General features: G+C 44.5%; 1 protein-coding gene across 6 annotated transcripts in view; it reads left to right on the top strand.

Moving 5' to 3' along the window:
• The window catches only part of LDAH (lipid droplet associated hydrolase), a 332,993-nt gene that overhangs the window by 203,963 nt on the left and 111,607 nt on the right, over positions 1 to 17,423 (top strand). For all 6 annotated transcript variants that reach the window (XR_011031325.1, XM_068280211.1, XM_068280213.1 and 3 more), the window contains one exon: positions 15,131 to 15,213. Coding sequence is in view for 5 of the 6 variants with exons in the window: in XM_068280211.1 (XP_068136312.1) it covers positions 15,131 to 15,213 (83 nt within the window). In the remaining variant the exon portion in view is untranslated. The remainder of the gene's footprint in view (positions 1 to 15,130; positions 15,214 to 17,423) is intronic.

The following is a 17,423-nucleotide window of genomic DNA, read 5'->3' as shown; positions in this document are numbered from 1 at the left end:
GTAATTAACAGTTCTTGGGAGAAGCTGTTGTGTGAGCTTCTGATCAAGATCTGCCAGTCCTGCCTGTTATCATCAACTTCCTATGTGGTCCTATCTGAACTTTGGTTACCACCAAGGAGATTGGAATCTGATCTCACCAAGTCAACTAATCACCAGGGATTCTTCTCTTGGCAGTTAGGTTCCTTAAGCTGCTTTGAAAAAAAAGAAACGAGATCGAGAGCTCGATATGGTGCAGTATGTCAGAATGGATTGACGTAAATACAAATTGATAGTAGATATACTCACAAGGTTGGGTTACCACTAAGGCAACCACTGGAACGGCAAGTGGGGAGAATTGTAACCTGACCCCACTCAGGTATTAAAATGTCGCTCTCTGTAGACAAGAAAAAGAAGATGGGGATACACCCCTCCACCTAGGGTGGACTTAATCACTAGAATAGTTGAACAAAACAGAGGCGCCAGCAAGGATAAAAATAATTAAAAAAACGTTTTAAAAGGAGGGATGTAGGTGGACTCACCTCCCTCAGGTAAAGACCAGCCAATGAGCCGTCAGTAAACAACAATGTTTTTATTTGTTATTGGCGCTCTTACCCGAACCGGACCTTTGAATGTGTTTCTCCGATCTTGATTGCCTGATGAAGCGGGAGGTTTACCCGTGAAACGCGTTGCATGTACCTGGAGAATCCACAATAACAAATAAAAACATTGTTGTTTACTGAAGGCTCATTGGCTGGTCTTTACCTGAGGGAGGTGAGTCCACCTACATCCCTCCTTTTAAAACGGTTTTTAATTATTTTTATCCTTGCTGGCGCCTCTGTTTTGTTCAACTATTCTAGGTTCCTTAAGCTGGCCATACACTGGCTCGATTTGCTGCCGTTTCGACAGCAGATTCGATCACTGGGATCGAATCTGCTGCCAATCGAAATCTCCTCCCGAAACCTCCCGAAATCGGATCGGTCCGTCGATCGCGGCGTGCGGGAAATTACCGTCGATCACCCGCGGGTAGGGAGCACGTTGCTAGCGGCGGCCGATCCGATACAGGTATACATTACCTGACGCTAGCTCCCGGGCATCTTCTCCATACTGCACCTCTCTGTTCCTGCTTCCATCCCAGCGTACATTAACTTCCTGTGTCACTCCAGTGACCAGGAAGTTCAAATAGAGGGCGCTGTATTTGAACTTCCTGGTCACGGAGTGACACAGTGTACGCTGGGATGCGGTTCGGGATGCTGGGATGCGGTGCAGTCATTGCTGACAGAGAAGATGGAGCCATTTGAAGTGATTATGTATCAGCTGGGAGTGATTCAAAGGCGCAGAAGGGCAAGAATAAGGTCTAGAACCATATCAATTTGCAAGAGAATGGATTTATTTGCTATACCAGGACATCTGCATTTCTCTTGCATCATCTTGTAAGAGAACACAGGCAGTGCCAGGGTTAACTAAATTGCTAGCTACACTACATTTTTTCAGAAAAGACTCCTATCAAGCCGCAGCTGGTGAAATTGTGGGATTGTCCCAAGCCACTTCTAGAATCCTGGTCCAGGTGTTAAGCCCTAGTCAGAATGTTACTACGTAGTGTTCAAAGAACTGCCTTTTACCCACAATTCCAGGGTAATCTTATGGCCTTGTGTTAAATTACCGCTGTCAAATGGAAATATTGGCACCTTACCGAATGGTTACCGCATTGTTATCGAATTCACACCGAATGCGGAAAAACCTTGATGAATACAACTAGAAATCGATAAACTTCGAATTCGGTAATCTAACAAACTGGGAAAAGTTATCGCTAAGACAATGATGAATCGAGGCCCATGGTTACATTTAAATGCCGCCTACAAGGTCCAAAAATGATGATAGAAATACAGCTTCACATAAATATTTGAGAAGTGCAGTCTGGGTCTTGGGAAGTAGTCATTTATAAATGATTTAGTCAGTGTTTGCCCATTGTAAAATCTCTCCTCTCCCTGATTTACACTCTGACATTTATCACAGGTGGTGACATTTACTTTACTCCTGGCAAGGTGCATCACTGCGGAATGTTTGTTTGTTGTGAGTTCCGAAGTTAGCTGAAGCAACACCTGGTCTCCCAGAGTGCATTGGGAGGAGGAGGAGGCTGCATAACTAAATGGCAAAACATCACTGGGAGGTCAGGGATACATAGTAATGTATACATTATCAAGAAAAAGTATGTGAACCCTTTGAAATTATATGGATTTCTTGTCATAAAATGGGATCTGATCTTCATCCAAGTCACAACAATAGACAATCAGTCTGCTTAAACTAATGCCACACAAATAATTACATGTTTCGTTGAACACGCCATGTAAACATTCACAGTGCAGGTGGAAAAAGTATGTGAACCCCTAGACTAATGACATCTCCAAGAGCTAATTGGAGTGAGGTATCAGCCAGCTGGAGTCCAATCAATAAGATGAGATTGGAGGTATTGGTTGCAGCTGACCTGCACTATAAAAACACACCAGTTTTGGGTTTGCTTTTCCCAAGAGGCAATGCCTGATGTGAATGATGCATCACACAAAAGAGCTTTCAGAAGACCTACAATTAAAGTGAACTAGAGATGAAGCACCCTCATGTATGTTACCATATATATCAGGGGGAACATTAGAGGAAAAAAACCTACCCTGCTCTCTGTTTCATTCTTCACTGTTCAGCTTGCTTCTTAGCAGCCCCGATAAAATTCCCGACTGAGCATTCAGTCTGGCTTTGCTCAGGAATCATTATAGCTGAGTCATTAAAGCAGAGCCAGAAGGGGACAGGCTTGGGCTTGAAAAGACATCAGAGAAGATAGACTCGGTTATAATGATTCCTGAGCAAAGACAGACTGAGGGCCTGTTACCACTAGTTTTCTGCATGCAGATTCGCATAACCAATACAAGTGGATGGGACGGTTTCCACTTGTCAGGATTTCTTAGCGTTTTTCTGTGCAGAAAAAATCTGCACGGCAGAGCCATTAGAATTTGCGGTGTGCGAATCACATACAATGTAATTAATAGGAAAAACGCATGCGTTTTTGCCAAGCGTTTTTCTATGCGTTTTCGCATGCGTTTTTGTGTGAAAACAATGTAAAAGGCACACCAGCATTAACATGGTTAAAAACGCTTGGCCACAAAACGCATGTGAAATCACATGGAAAAACGCAACCGCATGCAAAATCGCACATGCGTTTTCCGCACTGGGATCGCACCGCACCAATGGAAACGTACCCTGAATGTTCAATCCAGGATTTTATCAGGGCTGCTAACAGGCAGGCTGAGCAGTGAAGGATGAAACAGAGAGCAGGGTAGGTGTTTTCTCTAATGTTCCCACTGATATATATGGTAAAATACATACGGGTGCTTCGTCTCTGGTTCACTTTAAGAATTGTTGACTTGCATAAAGCTGGAAAGGGTTTTAAAAGCATCTCCAAAAGCCTTGCAGTTCATCAGTCCACGGTAAGACAAATTGCCTATAAATGGAGAAAGTTCAGCACTGCTGCTACTCTCCCTAGGAGTGGTCGTCCTGTAAAAATGAGTGCAAGAGCACAGCACACAATGCTCAATGAGGTGAAGAAGAATCCTGGAGTGTCAGCTAAAGACTTACAAAAATTCTCCGGCACATGCTAACATCTATGTTAGCGAATCTACAATACCTAAAACACTAAACAAGGATTGAGTTCATGGAAGCATATCACAGTGGATGCCACTGCTGTCCAAAAAACATTGCTGCATGTTTAAAGTTTGCAAAAGAGCACCTGGATGTTCCACAGCAGTACTGGCAAAATATTCTGTGGACAGATGACACCAAAGTTGAGTTGTTTCGAAGAAACACACAAAACTTCGTTTGAAGAAAAAGAGGCACAGCACACCAACATCAAAACCTCATACCAACTGTGAAGTGTGATGGGGGGCATCATGGTTTGGGACTGCTTTGCTGCGTTAGGGCCTGTACGGATTGCTGTCATCGAAGGAAGTTTATCAAGACGTTTTGCAGGATAACAGGATAACTTAAGGCCATCTGTACACCAGCTGAAGCTCTGCAGAAGATCAGAATCATGTTTATTTCGCCAAGTACAACGAGAGTTGTATCCGGAATTGAGTCGCGCAGTCTATAGCAAAAGCCCATGGCAAAAGCCGTGGGCAGCCCCACCAACCACCGTAGGAGCAGGATTGGGTAGGGCAGAAAAAGCAGCAGAGCACAGCAGAGATGCGGGGCAGTCCACTACCACATCCATGAACTGTCCATGCCCCCATGTTCCAGGCAGAGAGAGAGGCTGCATCAGCAGCAGCACTTTTTACAGTTTTAGTGACCGCCGGTCCCCCCATATGGAGTTGGACAGAGAGGAGCAGGCCAGTGATGGTTTTGCCTGACCTGCGGTGCAACAGCCAGCTTGGGTGATCCAGTGGTGGCTAGGTGGAGATGGGGATCCCGGGAGCCAGGTGTCGTAGCCTCTTTTGGTGCGGTGCAGCAGCCAGCTTGGGTGATCCAGTGGTGGCTAGGTGGAGATGGGGATCCCTGGAGCCAGGTGTCGTAGCCTCTTTTGGTGTGTGTTGCCGTGCAGGGGGACCTGGCATCAGAGGTGTAGCAGCGGCAGGTCGGCGAAAGCAGGAGCCTGGAGTACATGCCAGAAAGGCTGTGCGGGAGATGTCCATCCAGGGGGAGAGAGTCTGTGGTGGTGAGAGCAGGCAGCAGCGATCTGGGTGGAGGGGATCGGCAGCACTGACCTCCCTGGATCAATCGGCGGAACGCTCTGTGCAGCGGCGGCTCCCAGACCTCATTTGCGGGTGTGACTCGCGAGTGGCTTGCTAGCAGCGTCCGGTCTCCCAGGCAGCGGTGTCTTGTCTCCCTGGCAGCGGTGGTGTGCATCCACGTGATGAGGAACCCACGTGGATGCTAAGATCGGGCTGGCGTTCTTCCTTCAGCAGCGACAGCCTTTCGGCCGGTGGTGTCCTCCCGACCTCCCCAGAGCGGCCGCGGTGGAGCGGCCCTGCGTGTTGTCCATGCGGCTAGCCACGTGGGGGATGGCTGCGGCGATCCGGGTGGTCCAGGACCCGGAGCATAGCGTGCCCAGGCTCCCCAGGACGAGGAGAGCAGGGGGAACTCCCCTGACCTCCGGCGCAGGTGAGCCACAAAGGGAAGGGGGAAAAAGAGTTAGGAGAGCCGGAGCCCTGCGTGCCGAGGCGTCCTACTCAGGCGCCATCTTGGTGTGTCTGTGTGATGGGTGTTGCAATAGGACAGCGACGCAACGCATAGAAGTAAATCAATAACAGAATGAATTAAACAGAAGAAAGTATACCCTCTAAAGTACCCAGTAAGAGTCCTGACCTCAACTCGATTGAGATGCTGTGGCATGACCTCCAGAAAGCGATTTACCCCAGACATCCCATGAATATTGTTGAACTGAAAAAGTTCTGTAAAGAGGAATGGTTAAGAATTACTCCTGACCGTTGTGCACATCTGATCTGCAACTACAGGAAATGTTTGTTTGTAGTTATTGCTGCCAAAGAACATTCAACTAGTTATTAAATCCAAGGGTTCACATACCTTTTTCACCTGCACTGTGAATGTTTACATGGTGTGCTCAATAAAAACATGAAAACACTTAATTATTTGTTCGGTATTAGTTTAAGCAGACTGTGATTGTCTATTGTTGTGACTTAGATGAAGATCAGATCACATTTTATGACCAATTTGTGCAGAAATCCATATAATTCCAAAGGGTTCACATGCTTTTTCTTGCTACTGAAGATTGTGTTTATTATGCTGAAACCAGGATAACAAACTTAAAATTGGGTATCCTGAATAATTCAGTCCATTCCTCTATATTTTGTTGTGATACTTCTTTAAGTTTTATCAGGGACCTTTTTAATATTTACTATTAATTCTGTTTCTCATGCTTCTCTTTTCTGTCCTTGTTCATTTTTCTTCATATAAACATTTGAAAATAAGAAATATGTCAATTTAAAGAATGTGAACAAAGTATAGAGTCAATTAAACACATTTTTCAGTAGAGAAATACATATATTTACACAGATCTGTACATCAGTCCTGTAAGAGGGACAAATGAAACTGGCTCCTTATCCATAGAAGTAAGTTCACATGACAGCCAAGCAACCAGTGAAAAACTCATCTGTGGCTCTATAACCCTGATGTGGCGTAGATTCTAACTACCGCGGTCTTAAACCAGTTAAATGCCTATTTTTATAATGCAACAGTAGCAACCAGTGGGATATACACTGAGTGACCAAAAGATTAGGGGCACCCTCTAATAGCGAGTTGGTCCACCTTTACCTCTTATCACAGCCAATATTCTTCTTGGCATGGACTCAACAAGATGCTGATACCGTTGCTGAGGAATGCTGACATAATGGCTGCTCTAAGTTGGGTCAAATTGGATGGTGGCGTTTCCAAGCTTTGAAGTGATCTTTCGACTTTGTTCAACAAATGCTCAATAGGATTGAGGTCAGGGAACTGAGCTGGCCATGGAAGCAGGTTAAAGAGAAACTCCAACCAATAATTTAACTTTATCCCAATCAGTAGCTGATACCCCTTTTTACATGAGAAATCTATTGCTTTTCACAAACAGACCACCAGGGGGCGCTTTATGACTGATATTGTGGTGAAACCCCTCCCACAAGAAGCTCTGAGGACCGAGGTACTGTTGGCAGTTTCCTGTCTGTGAACCTTGTTACATTGTGGGAAATAGCTGTTTACAGCTGTCTCCAACTGCCAAAACAGCATGCAGCAGCTACATAACCTGCCCACAGTAAAAATGTCACCATGTAATACATGTAAATGTCAGAATGTAAATCGGGGAGAGAAAAGCTTTTACAATGAGCAAACACTGACTAAATCATTTATACATAATTATTGTAAAAACGAAGCACTTTTTTTATTACATTATTTTCACTGGAGTTCCTCTTTAACCCCCTTGGCGGTATGAAAAATACCGCCAGGGGGCAGCGCAGCAGTTTTTTTTTTAAAAAAATTTTTTTAAATCATGTAGCGAGCCGAAGGCTCACTACATGATAGCCGCTGCTCAGCGGCATCCCCCCAGCCCCGCCGATCGCCTCCGGCGATAGGCGATCAGGAAATCCCGTTCAAAGAACGGGATTTCCTGGAGGGCTTCCCCCGTCGCCATGGCGACGGGGCGGAATGACGTCAGCGACGTCGGGACGTCATTGGGAGACCCGATCCACCCCTTGGCGCTGCCTGGCACTGATTGGCCAGGCAGCGCAGGGGTCTGGGGGGGGGGGGGGCGTCGCGCGCCGCACCGGATAGCGGCGATCGGGCGCGCGGCGGCGGTGATCGGGGTGCTGGCGCAGCTAGCAAAGTGCTAGCTGCGTCCAGCAAAAAAAAAATTATGTAAATCGGCCCAGCAGGGCCTGAGCGGCACCCTCCGGCGGCTTACCCCGTGTCACACACGGGGTTACCGCTAAGGAGGTTAAACTGTGATTGATGTTCCTCAAACTAATTTGAGACCAGTCGAGTATGGTGGCAAGGGCCCACAACAGGCGACTTTTCTTATTTTTCTGTGAAACCAAAGGCACTCTTGATGGCCTCCTGCTGTTAAAGCCCATCCTTTGCAAAGTCTGTCTTGTTGTACATTGTGATATGCTTTGTGATTCATCTACATTGAATTTAGCTGTAATTTGTCGTGTTGTTGCCCTTCTGTTGCTAAAGACTATGCGTGCTATTCGCCTTTCACTTCTCTCATTCACCAGCCTTTTTTTTCGACCAGAATAGTCCTTATTGCTTGAAGTTTTTTTCTCAACGGCCACTATCTAAACACCCGAAATACTGTTGGGTGAGAAAATACTAAAAGAGATGCTAGCACCAGCTTTTCTTGCACTAACGATCATCCCTCATTCAAAGTCACTTAAATCTTTTTTTGAGCGTTCCTTATATAAACAACTCTACATTGTTACGTCACTCTACGTCACTGTTGGACTCCTTTGTTGGATATAAATGTTCTGTGTCGTGTCTTGTCTTTACTTCCAAATAAGGTGTGTCTTTCTTTTGGCCACTCAGTCAGTGTATAGCAGTTGCAACTAGTGGGAACTACTGTATTAGGGCATACACTGTTTACAGCGCATATACTGTATTTAGTTTCAGAATGTGGTGCTAGTGCAGGCAGAGGCTGTTCCACAACGTGCCGTGCGCAATCCTCTTCCTGTGCGCATCTACATGGAAGACAACATGGAATGTGCACAGGATAGAGAAAACAAGAAGCAGCAAAAAAGCTGGAAGAGGTGAGGGAGTAGCATACTGAGTATATGGAGCATGAGATGTCCACTTTAATGAACTAAAGTCCAGGACATCCCAGAACAGATATTTTGGTTGAACATGTGAGTCACAAGTGAATACAGAGTAAAGGTAAACATGCATCAGATGACTTGGCGGCTGATCAACCGTTGGAATCTGATGAAAATCGGTGCTGCCAAGTGCATGCCCAATTGACAATGCGACCAACATTAATCGGTCGGACATGCTGCACAATATAGGGTTGAAATGCTCGATCAGGTATGGGGTGATAACGGCAAGCGATATTAGGACGAGTGATGGATGTGTGGAAACCCCCAACGCTGTCCCCCCTAATGTGCAATGAAATTGATCTGGAATCGGCCTGTGGTGTACGGGCAGCCTACAGATCTCCCTCTAATCAGACTTGATCAGAGAGAGATTTGTCTCCTGGTCGAATCTGCCCATCACCGCTAGATGTATTGGCTACCTTTCATTAAACAGAAGCTCCAGAGAGAGGAGACCAGTAGGTGGCTTGCTGAAGAATTGAGCGCTGAAAGGGACTGTATTTGTAGGATAATCTGCACATGGTTAAACATGCCTGGAACACTTGAGCAGTACAGCCAAAACACTGTGGAAGTCTGTAATTTATTGTTGGTTGACACCAGAATAAGGAGATTGTCTTGAGGAATGCACAGCTTTATTGTGCAGAATTTATGAAGGAAGTTGCAAACACAAGAAACTTTGTGGTTAGACTGTTTATATGAGGTTTACATTAAGATAAGGCTGGTTTATCCCAGGAAGAACTGTAAAAATGCTGCAGTGAAGTCATTAGCTATTATTTAACTGGTGGAGGTGATTTCCGATCAGCGTTAATATGTCCACTCCTTGTTGGATCTTTAGAATGTCACTTTGGGCAAAGTGAGGGTCACAGGTATCAGAATCATTTTATTGGCCAAGCACGACAGGCTAGTGCCCAGAATAGGTTGTGGCACATTTGTGGCTCAGATCAGAACATAATAAAAGATGAATGAGAATAAATTAATAAAAACACTGTAAAAACAGTAAACGGCAAAATAAAATAATAATATAATCTGAACATTTATAAAGTACAGTTTGAAAAAAAAGAAGCAAAAAACAGCAAACAACATTAAAGTGCGTAACAGCAGATTTTCGCCAGACCGCCCATCAATCAATAACCACCACAATTTTTTTGGCTACGGCTTTAAGGGGGGCTCTGGGGGAGGGAGTGGAGAGAGTTCAAGAGGTTGACAGCAGAGGGGGGGAAAAAGGAGTTCCTGTGTCTTGAGGTCTTGGTGGAGATGGCCCCAAACCTCCAGCCTGATAGGTGTCTACTGAAGTAGCGGTGGCCTGGGTGAGATGTATCGTTGGAGATCCTTAACGCTCTGGAGGTACTGAGATGCTGGCCATGGAGACACAGAAGTTTTCTATCTGGTTTATTCATATAGGATTATTAACGACATGTGCTGCTATAGGAGCAATGCATGAGACATGCTCTGATAATACAGGGCAACTGTGGCAAGGCCTAGCTGAAAACTCCCATTATTCCCCAGTAGCACCCTTGTGACCTTTTGCAGTTCATTGGAAATCATGTTTCATGTACAGAAGAATCTTGTTATAGTAACCTCTGATTTAGTAAACCTCTGGCTATAGTAGTAAATTCAGTCCCCAGGTCCCAGTAGAGTCTCAAGCTAAGTGCCCACTGGCAGATCACAGCCAGATGGATCAGAGATCTTCACTAATGAACCATTGAACCCTGACCCATCTGACTGCATCTGCAAGCATCGGAAAAAAACTATGGCGTACACGATCATGTGCTTGTTTGTGTGTGTGTCTGTGCATGTGCTTGGTGTGTTTTTGTACATGCACATCTACCTGGAGTGCTTAGGTACACATGTGCCTGGTAGGAATGGGGCTGTGTGTATTTACGATTGAGGGTACAGGTACACTGCTGTCTTTACTGGACATGCTCCAACCCTTTCCCAGAGGAAGAAGAAATGATATGATTATTCTACATCAGTACACTGACTAGATCATCCTCTTGAGGAACAGGAAATTACCAGATTCTGAAATAGCATAATTGACACATTCAGGTCAACAATAAACATATGTACCAAATACTCATCTCCTCTCTCCCCCTCTTTTCTTTCCTTTATCCCTTCTCTCCCTTCTTCCTCTATTTCTCTTCTATAATTGTTAGATGCATGTAAGCTCTTCGAGCATACGGTATGTACCTATCTGGGTATTTATGTGTCAACTGTAAACTTATTTACTATCGCAGCTATGTGGTTGAGCATTATGCACTTTTTTTGACAGGACTTGTATGTACTCTATTTTGTACACAGCGGGTTTAACCCCTGTGCTATATCATCCTATACTATAATCTCCCTGTGTCGCTGCGTCCAGCTGTCCCTGTTATTTGCCTACTGCGCATGTGCACAGTACGGACAGCTGGACGGGACCACGGAGCGAGGCGGGCCAGCGAGGTGGGCGAGCAAGGAGGTCAAGGCGGGTGCGTGCGGGCGCGCACACGTGCTGCGGTTTGCACTGGCAGTGGCAGCAGGAAAAAGACCTAGAGCCCATTTTTAAACAGGCTTGGGTCTATTAGGTTAGAATATCCTTGATATTGTCCTGTTTTACAAATTATGCTCTTATCCTTTGTGTATCCCTTTTTTTTTTTTTTTTTTTTTTTTTTTTTTTTTTGCTCCCAGGCAATGGGATTTTTCAGTTTTACTTGCTTATTGCTGTTTATATTGACTTCTACGTTGATGTTCTATCTCTGTGAGGATTCACCATTGTTATTTTTCTGATTTGATTAATAAACTTCTCTTGCTAAAAAAACTCACCCCCTGCAGACCCAATCCAGCATCCTCTGACATCCCTCAGGTGTCCCATAGGCCTCCGCTCCCTTCTGAAATTTGGCACCTCCATATTGAAAATGGTGCCACCCCATGGAAGTTCCTCCAAGATCAGCACTACATCAGTGTCCAAATGCTCATCCAGAACACTTGGGAGTAAAATCGGTGGGTGGAGAGTGGTGAGAAGGGGGCGTTAGTGGGAGGGATGGCTGCAGGAAGCCTGCCTCTTCCTGTTTTAAAAGTTTTATTTTCTCTGAAAGTCACAGTTTTCTGCTGGAATAACTGGAACCGGGAGGAGCACACCACACAATGGACAGTGCACAGAGGTATGTGCCAGCAGACAGAACACACCTCTGTGCTTAGCTTAAATAATCATTGTTGGGTCGGTTGTCCTTTAATATTAACTAATCAGCATTCCCCCTTCTCTCTTCTAGCTGCTGTAATGCTGATAAAAAAGAAACATGCAAGTGATTTCCATTTTATTTATAATTTTTACTGTTTTCTCTGTATCTTATTAGCCTGTGTATTTTTTTAAGTCATTATAACAGTCACTGGAGGGCCTATGTCTTCTTTACGCCGTACTAAGTTTTCGTTGTTTTCGTTTCTCTTTGTTTTGGTTGTGTTCAAATTTCAGACTAAATTGCTGTTCCTGCTCTAAGCAGTGCTGTCAATAAAAAAACATGTTTTCTTGGACTTGTAGGCACTTTGTGCTTTCATATGACACCACTGTGTATCCATGTTATGTCACTAAGGACCCCAGATGCTTGGCCAAACAAGACCACGGAGTCGCAGGGTTTTACGTTAAGGAGGAAAAAAAATGTATTGGCCTGAAAATGTGACAGCAGTGGATGAAATAACAACACGCTGGTCAGGTTCTTATTGTTTGAGACATTAACGTCTTCTAATATGTCGAAATTAGCACTCCTGAGACCTTCGCGTTCCTAATGGAGCTGATCACATTGGTGTAACAGAAGCTTGGCGCTTGTTTGACAGATGAGTTCCAGACATCTTTAAATGGAGGAATTACTAATGTACTTAAAGGGGATGTCCGCCAGAATTACATTTAATGTTTCTGAAGGTTCTTAATGTCGAAAACAGGTAATTGACTCCTTATTCATTTGCCTTTTGGCAGACGAGGGTTTTTTATTTTTTTTTGCAATTGTCATGTTCCAATCCAGGTGTCTCGTTTGCCATGTCTCTCTGACACGGACATTGTGTGATCTGGGAATGTATACTGTTTGCTGTTGCTGACCTCTTAGCAGTGTTGAGGGCGGTCCTTCGCTCAGATTTCTCGGAATAATGTGAATTTTAGTAGCACAAAGCACTTTTTTCTTGGTGCTTTTGTATGATAGAGGTATCCTGTTTTTTTTTAATTCACTCCTGCTCATCGGAAATCATTACAAAATGAAAATGGTTCTTGGTCAGGGAAGGCTCCAGGATTATTTTTTTTACTGAGGGTGCTAGGCAGGTGCTAGGTCCACTGATGAGGTAGCTAGGCAGATAGGTACATGCAGCAGCACACCACAACGAAAAATGGGTGTGTGCCTCCCTTCCCTCTGTGTAAAAGTAGTGATGATGTAATTTCTGGAACATTGGAGCCATTGTGTCGTCTGCTGTTATTAATGCTTCCTCTCGCACTCTGCAGAGGGAGGGAGGGAGAAAAATAAGGGTACGTTGGGCGGCCAGCGAGCCACCTGTCGCATACGTGGGGGTGCTTTCCCGGTGCTAAGGAGTGGCTTGGGGGTGCTGTAGAACCGGCAAGCCCCCAAACCCCCTTAGATTGGAAGGAAGGGTTCTTTTCATACATGGTTTTCCCACAATAATTTTTGGGGACCGTGTACATTCTTATGTGCCCATTTCTGCCTTCCTTTTGATTACATTGCAGACAGGTTTACTCTTTGTAGCCAGCTCAGCAGCTACATCTCAAAAGTTTCATCACCAATTCCTGTTTAGGTACTCCCGAGTCTGTGTGTAACACAGCAGTTACCTTTTCCATGCGCAAAGAAGACCTCCACATAATTGTGGCTGCAGTGCTGGCCACAAAGAGTTACTCAGCAGTAGAGGTAGGAGCTGAAGAGTTAGAGAGCTGCTCTGTAGATGGAATCACCCACTCTGCTTCCAGCTCTCATGCTGCAGGGAACTCTGGGTCACATAACTGAATTTTCCAAAAAGTAATTTCCTTTACTAGCAATAAAACAAACATTGTTTCAGTGTGAACTAGGGCCTTAACCGTAAGAGAGTATGGTGGGGGACCACCAAAGCATTTTTAACAAATTTGTGGAATTTTCTCCTTACAATTTTATCAGAAATGCGGAGTTGGAATTGGGTTTGGAATAAAATTTTAGATGCGTAAACTCCAGTTTTGTATAAGACTCATCACCTCTATATGTTATAGGTACATCCTAGTACATTTGCAACTTACTGACATTAAACAGATCCCAGTCCCAGACTTTGTCCAGGCCTCATTTACTCAATTACAAATTCCAAAATAATTTATCCCAGAAGGTGGGTGGTGGGATATGTACTTTTTGTACAAAATGTTACGGGCATTGAGCGCACTGATTTGGATTTTATATCATTTTCTTAATTAAAATCATATATTTTGTTCTAATTAATTATGGTTATTAGAGCTTCAGGACCTCGACGTCCCCAGAATATTCCCCTTTTATTATGCTAGTGACACAGCGTGTATGACAATTAGGTGCACACCTTGTTTGTTGGAAAATGACGGAAAGATTGTTTTCCTTTTAAAATATCTAATAAAGTTATAACTTTTATTGTACAATAGGGCATGCCCATTTGGGATCAGTTTGCATGCAGTATTTCCCTGTACAGGTAGTCCCCGACATATAAAGCCCGACTTAAAGACAAACTACCAATCCGAACGGCATGGATTCTGTAGGAACAAGTCAAAACATTTATCAAATTGGACTTGCAGTTTTTGAGAAAATCATTTTTTTTTTAAATACAAAGAAAAAATGGCTTTTAAACTTGTATAAGCAGGTACAGGGGGGGGGGGGGGGGGGGCAAAGGTGACACAGAGGGGGACACTGGAGGCACAAGGGGGCACCAAGGAGGTACAGGGGATAGAGATGGCACAGTGTTCCGACTTTAGAACAGATTCAGGTTAAGAATGAGCCTACAGTCCCTATCTCGTTCGTTAACTGGGGACTACCTGTACAGACTTACAGTTTGTTTGCAATGCTAACTTAGAGTGTGTATGAAGGGAAAGAAACTGTTCAATTTGGGTATTCGCCTCAGTAGAGGAAAGCCTTTTTCCATCCAGCCTGAGTGGTTGCTCCGTGCTGCTGCTCTGGCGGGAGCTGGCCTGCACTGTTCGCCTGTTCTCATACGAGAGCATGGTCGTGAGCTTCTGAGGGTCCCAGTGCTGGGACAGGAGAAGCCTCCGAAGGATCCAGAGGCTTCCCTCTACCAAGGTAAGTATCTAAATTGTTGTCTGTAGTTTCCTACAGGTTTACTTTAAAGGGAAGGTCCAAGCAAAATAAAAAAACAAAATCCACTTACCTGGGGCTTCCTCCAGCCTCTGGCTGCCGTCCTGTGCCCTCGCTGCAGCTCAAGTGGCTCCCGGTGTCCTGCGCTGCGGAAGCCGACCTCGCCAGGTAGGCTTCCTGGTCGGCTTATTGTGCGCTCCATGGTGCGGGTCATGTGGTCCGGCCGATGTCATCAGGTCTGTACTGCGCAGGCGCAGAACTACTGTGCCTGCGCAGTACAGACCTGATGACGTCAGCCGGACCACGTGACCCGCACCATGGAGTGCACAATAAGCCGACCTGGCGAGGTCGGCTTCTGCAGCGCAGGACACCGGGAGCCACTTGAGCTGCAGCGAGGGCACAGAACGACAGCCAGGGGCTGGAGGAAGCCCCAGGTAAGCGGATTTTGTTTTTTTTATCTTGCTTGCATGTTTCCTTTAAGTGTTGTACTAGAAAAAACATTGCTCTTCTCTCATAGCTTTCAACAGAAGTTATTCATTGTGTTACTCCTTGTATTTTCAGTAAATGCCATGTACATGGGAAGTCAAGAAATGATGAAAGTGTTGGACAGGGACAATGACACAATTAAGCACAATTTAAACAAGGTAAGAGACTGCTTCATTACTGTAAAGTAGGGATGTCCAACTTCAGACCTCAAGGGCCATATCCATGCCAGTGTTTAGGATGGACAGAGAAATCGAGAAACGTGTTCTGCTTGATGAACCACACCCTTCCTGATTCAGTCCCATCAGTTAATTTGAGCTGTGCCAAAAATGTGTGAGGACCTCGGCCTTCAAGGACTGGAGTTGGACAGCACTGCTGTAAAGTATAAGAAGGTTAAAGTAGATCTCCAGTCAAACCTTTTATTGGTTTTGAGCGGAGAAGGAATCATAATCATTGTTGGGTTTCTATTTCTGTACGTGTTTTCACCTTGCCAATAGTAAAGATGCCGACATCACTGATGAAATAATTGGCATACTATTGTAAAATGTAAGTAACTTAATTCATTAAATTATATTCAGTAAAGGGGGGAGGAGGGATGTTCATATATGAACAAGCGCTAATTAGCTATGACCCCATTTCAGCATTGCCTGATCAACTTATCATTTACTTTGAAATGGTCAATTTGATTGGCTACTATGATTAATACCTACGTTGTGAAATCTTCTGACATGAGGGCCCATATGCAATTCCCTTTTTCTCCTGAGTTTTCTCCTAGGTGATATTTTCGAACGTCAATAAAATGCAAGAACATACTCAAAATAATATTAATAGTACTTTTTCACCTACTTTTTGGTACTTTTTTAATTGCAAAGTACTGAAGAGTTATTTTAAATAGAAGATGAAAAATTATCTCCTAGGAGAAAACGCAGGAGAAAAAGTTAATTGCATATGGCCCAAGATCTTTAACAGCTCTAAATACTACTGGTTGGCCATCAATTAAAGTCCGTCTCTTTAGATCATTAAATGGGTCAGTTACGTTAAATAGTCCATTTCTATTGTTTAGGAATGCCAGAGCTCCCATTACAGAGCATCCAGCATTTACTAGGCTATTTAGTAATTCAAGATGCTGTTTTGGCACGTTTACTAGGACAGAAATGCTCACACTAAAGATCTTAATAACCTATACACATAGCTCAGCCACTATTACTCTCCCCCTGTAGCATGTTTCGTTGCTCTCTTGTTGTCGTTAAAATTAATTCCAGAGTTAGAAAATAGAACTTGGACTCACTCTGTGTTTTTGGGCTGTTAAGGGAGAAACTGTTTCTCTCCATTATTTTATTATGTTTGGTTACTTGTACTCTACAGGTTCCTAAGTGGTATCTAAACTTGAGCCCTGTTAGGCCCTTACTCAATTCAGTTTTTCTCCTAGGTGAGATTTCCACACCTTATCAATAAAATGCCTTTTAAGTCACCAGCAAGCAAGAGTGCTGAGAAGTTATTTTAAACAGAAGATAAAAAATTATCTCCTGGGAGAAAAAAATGAAGTGAATAAGGGCCTATGGTCCATATGCAATTCACCTTTTCTCCTGCGTTTTCTCCTTGGTGATATTTTCAAACCTTGTCATAAAATGCCTTTTTAACCACCAGCAAGCAAGAAAATACTCAACATAATTTTGATAGTACTTTTTCACCATGTTTTGGAATCTATTTCAATTGTAAAATGCTTAAAGCTAATGGGAATCGAGATGTAAATAAAAAAAAGTCAGATACCTAAGGAGAGGGAAGGCTCGGTCCTAATGAGCCTTCCCTCTCCTCTCCCGGTGCCCTCCGTGCTGCACTGGCTCCCCCGTTCTCATCCCCCGCTGAGGGGACTTCGGGAGTCTTTGGGAGTTTGGGGAGCCGAGTCCTCCCAAAGACAGGCGGCGCACACGCGAGTGCTTCATAGAGGGCGCGTGCGCAGTGTAGAGCGGCCCGTCTACGGGGGCACTCGGGTTCCCGAAGCATTTCCAAAGCCTCCCTTCGGCCGGGAGACAGCGGTATTTGACCGAAACGGTCGAATACCGCTACGGGGGAGCCAGGACAACAGCGGGGACCAGGAGAGGAGAGGGGACGCTCTATGGGACCCAGAGCCTCCCTCTCCTTAGGTGAGTATCTGACTTTTTTTTAAAAACCGGGTTCCCATTCACTTTAAAAGTTATTTTAAAGAGAATATGAAAATGATCTCCTAGGAGATAACTGAAGAGAAAAAAATAATTGCGTATGGGCCTATATGCGTTACCGAGTAACTGGGTCGGGGGGCGGCGTGTAGTAAAAACTACGCTGCTCTTGTGGCTGCTTAAGCCTGATGCGGCGCAGTTTTAACGCCGCCTAA

Source organism: Hyperolius riggenbachi, chromosome 4 (genome assembly GCF_040937935.1).
Source record: "Hyperolius riggenbachi isolate aHypRig1 chromosome 4, aHypRig1.pri, whole genome shotgun sequence".
In the NCBI taxonomy this organism is placed as follows: Eukaryota; Metazoa; Chordata; class Amphibia; order Anura; family Hyperoliidae; genus Hyperolius; species Hyperolius riggenbachi.
The sequence above is the reverse complement of the archived record's forward strand: the minus strand, read 5'-3'. Positions and strand labels throughout refer to the sequence as shown.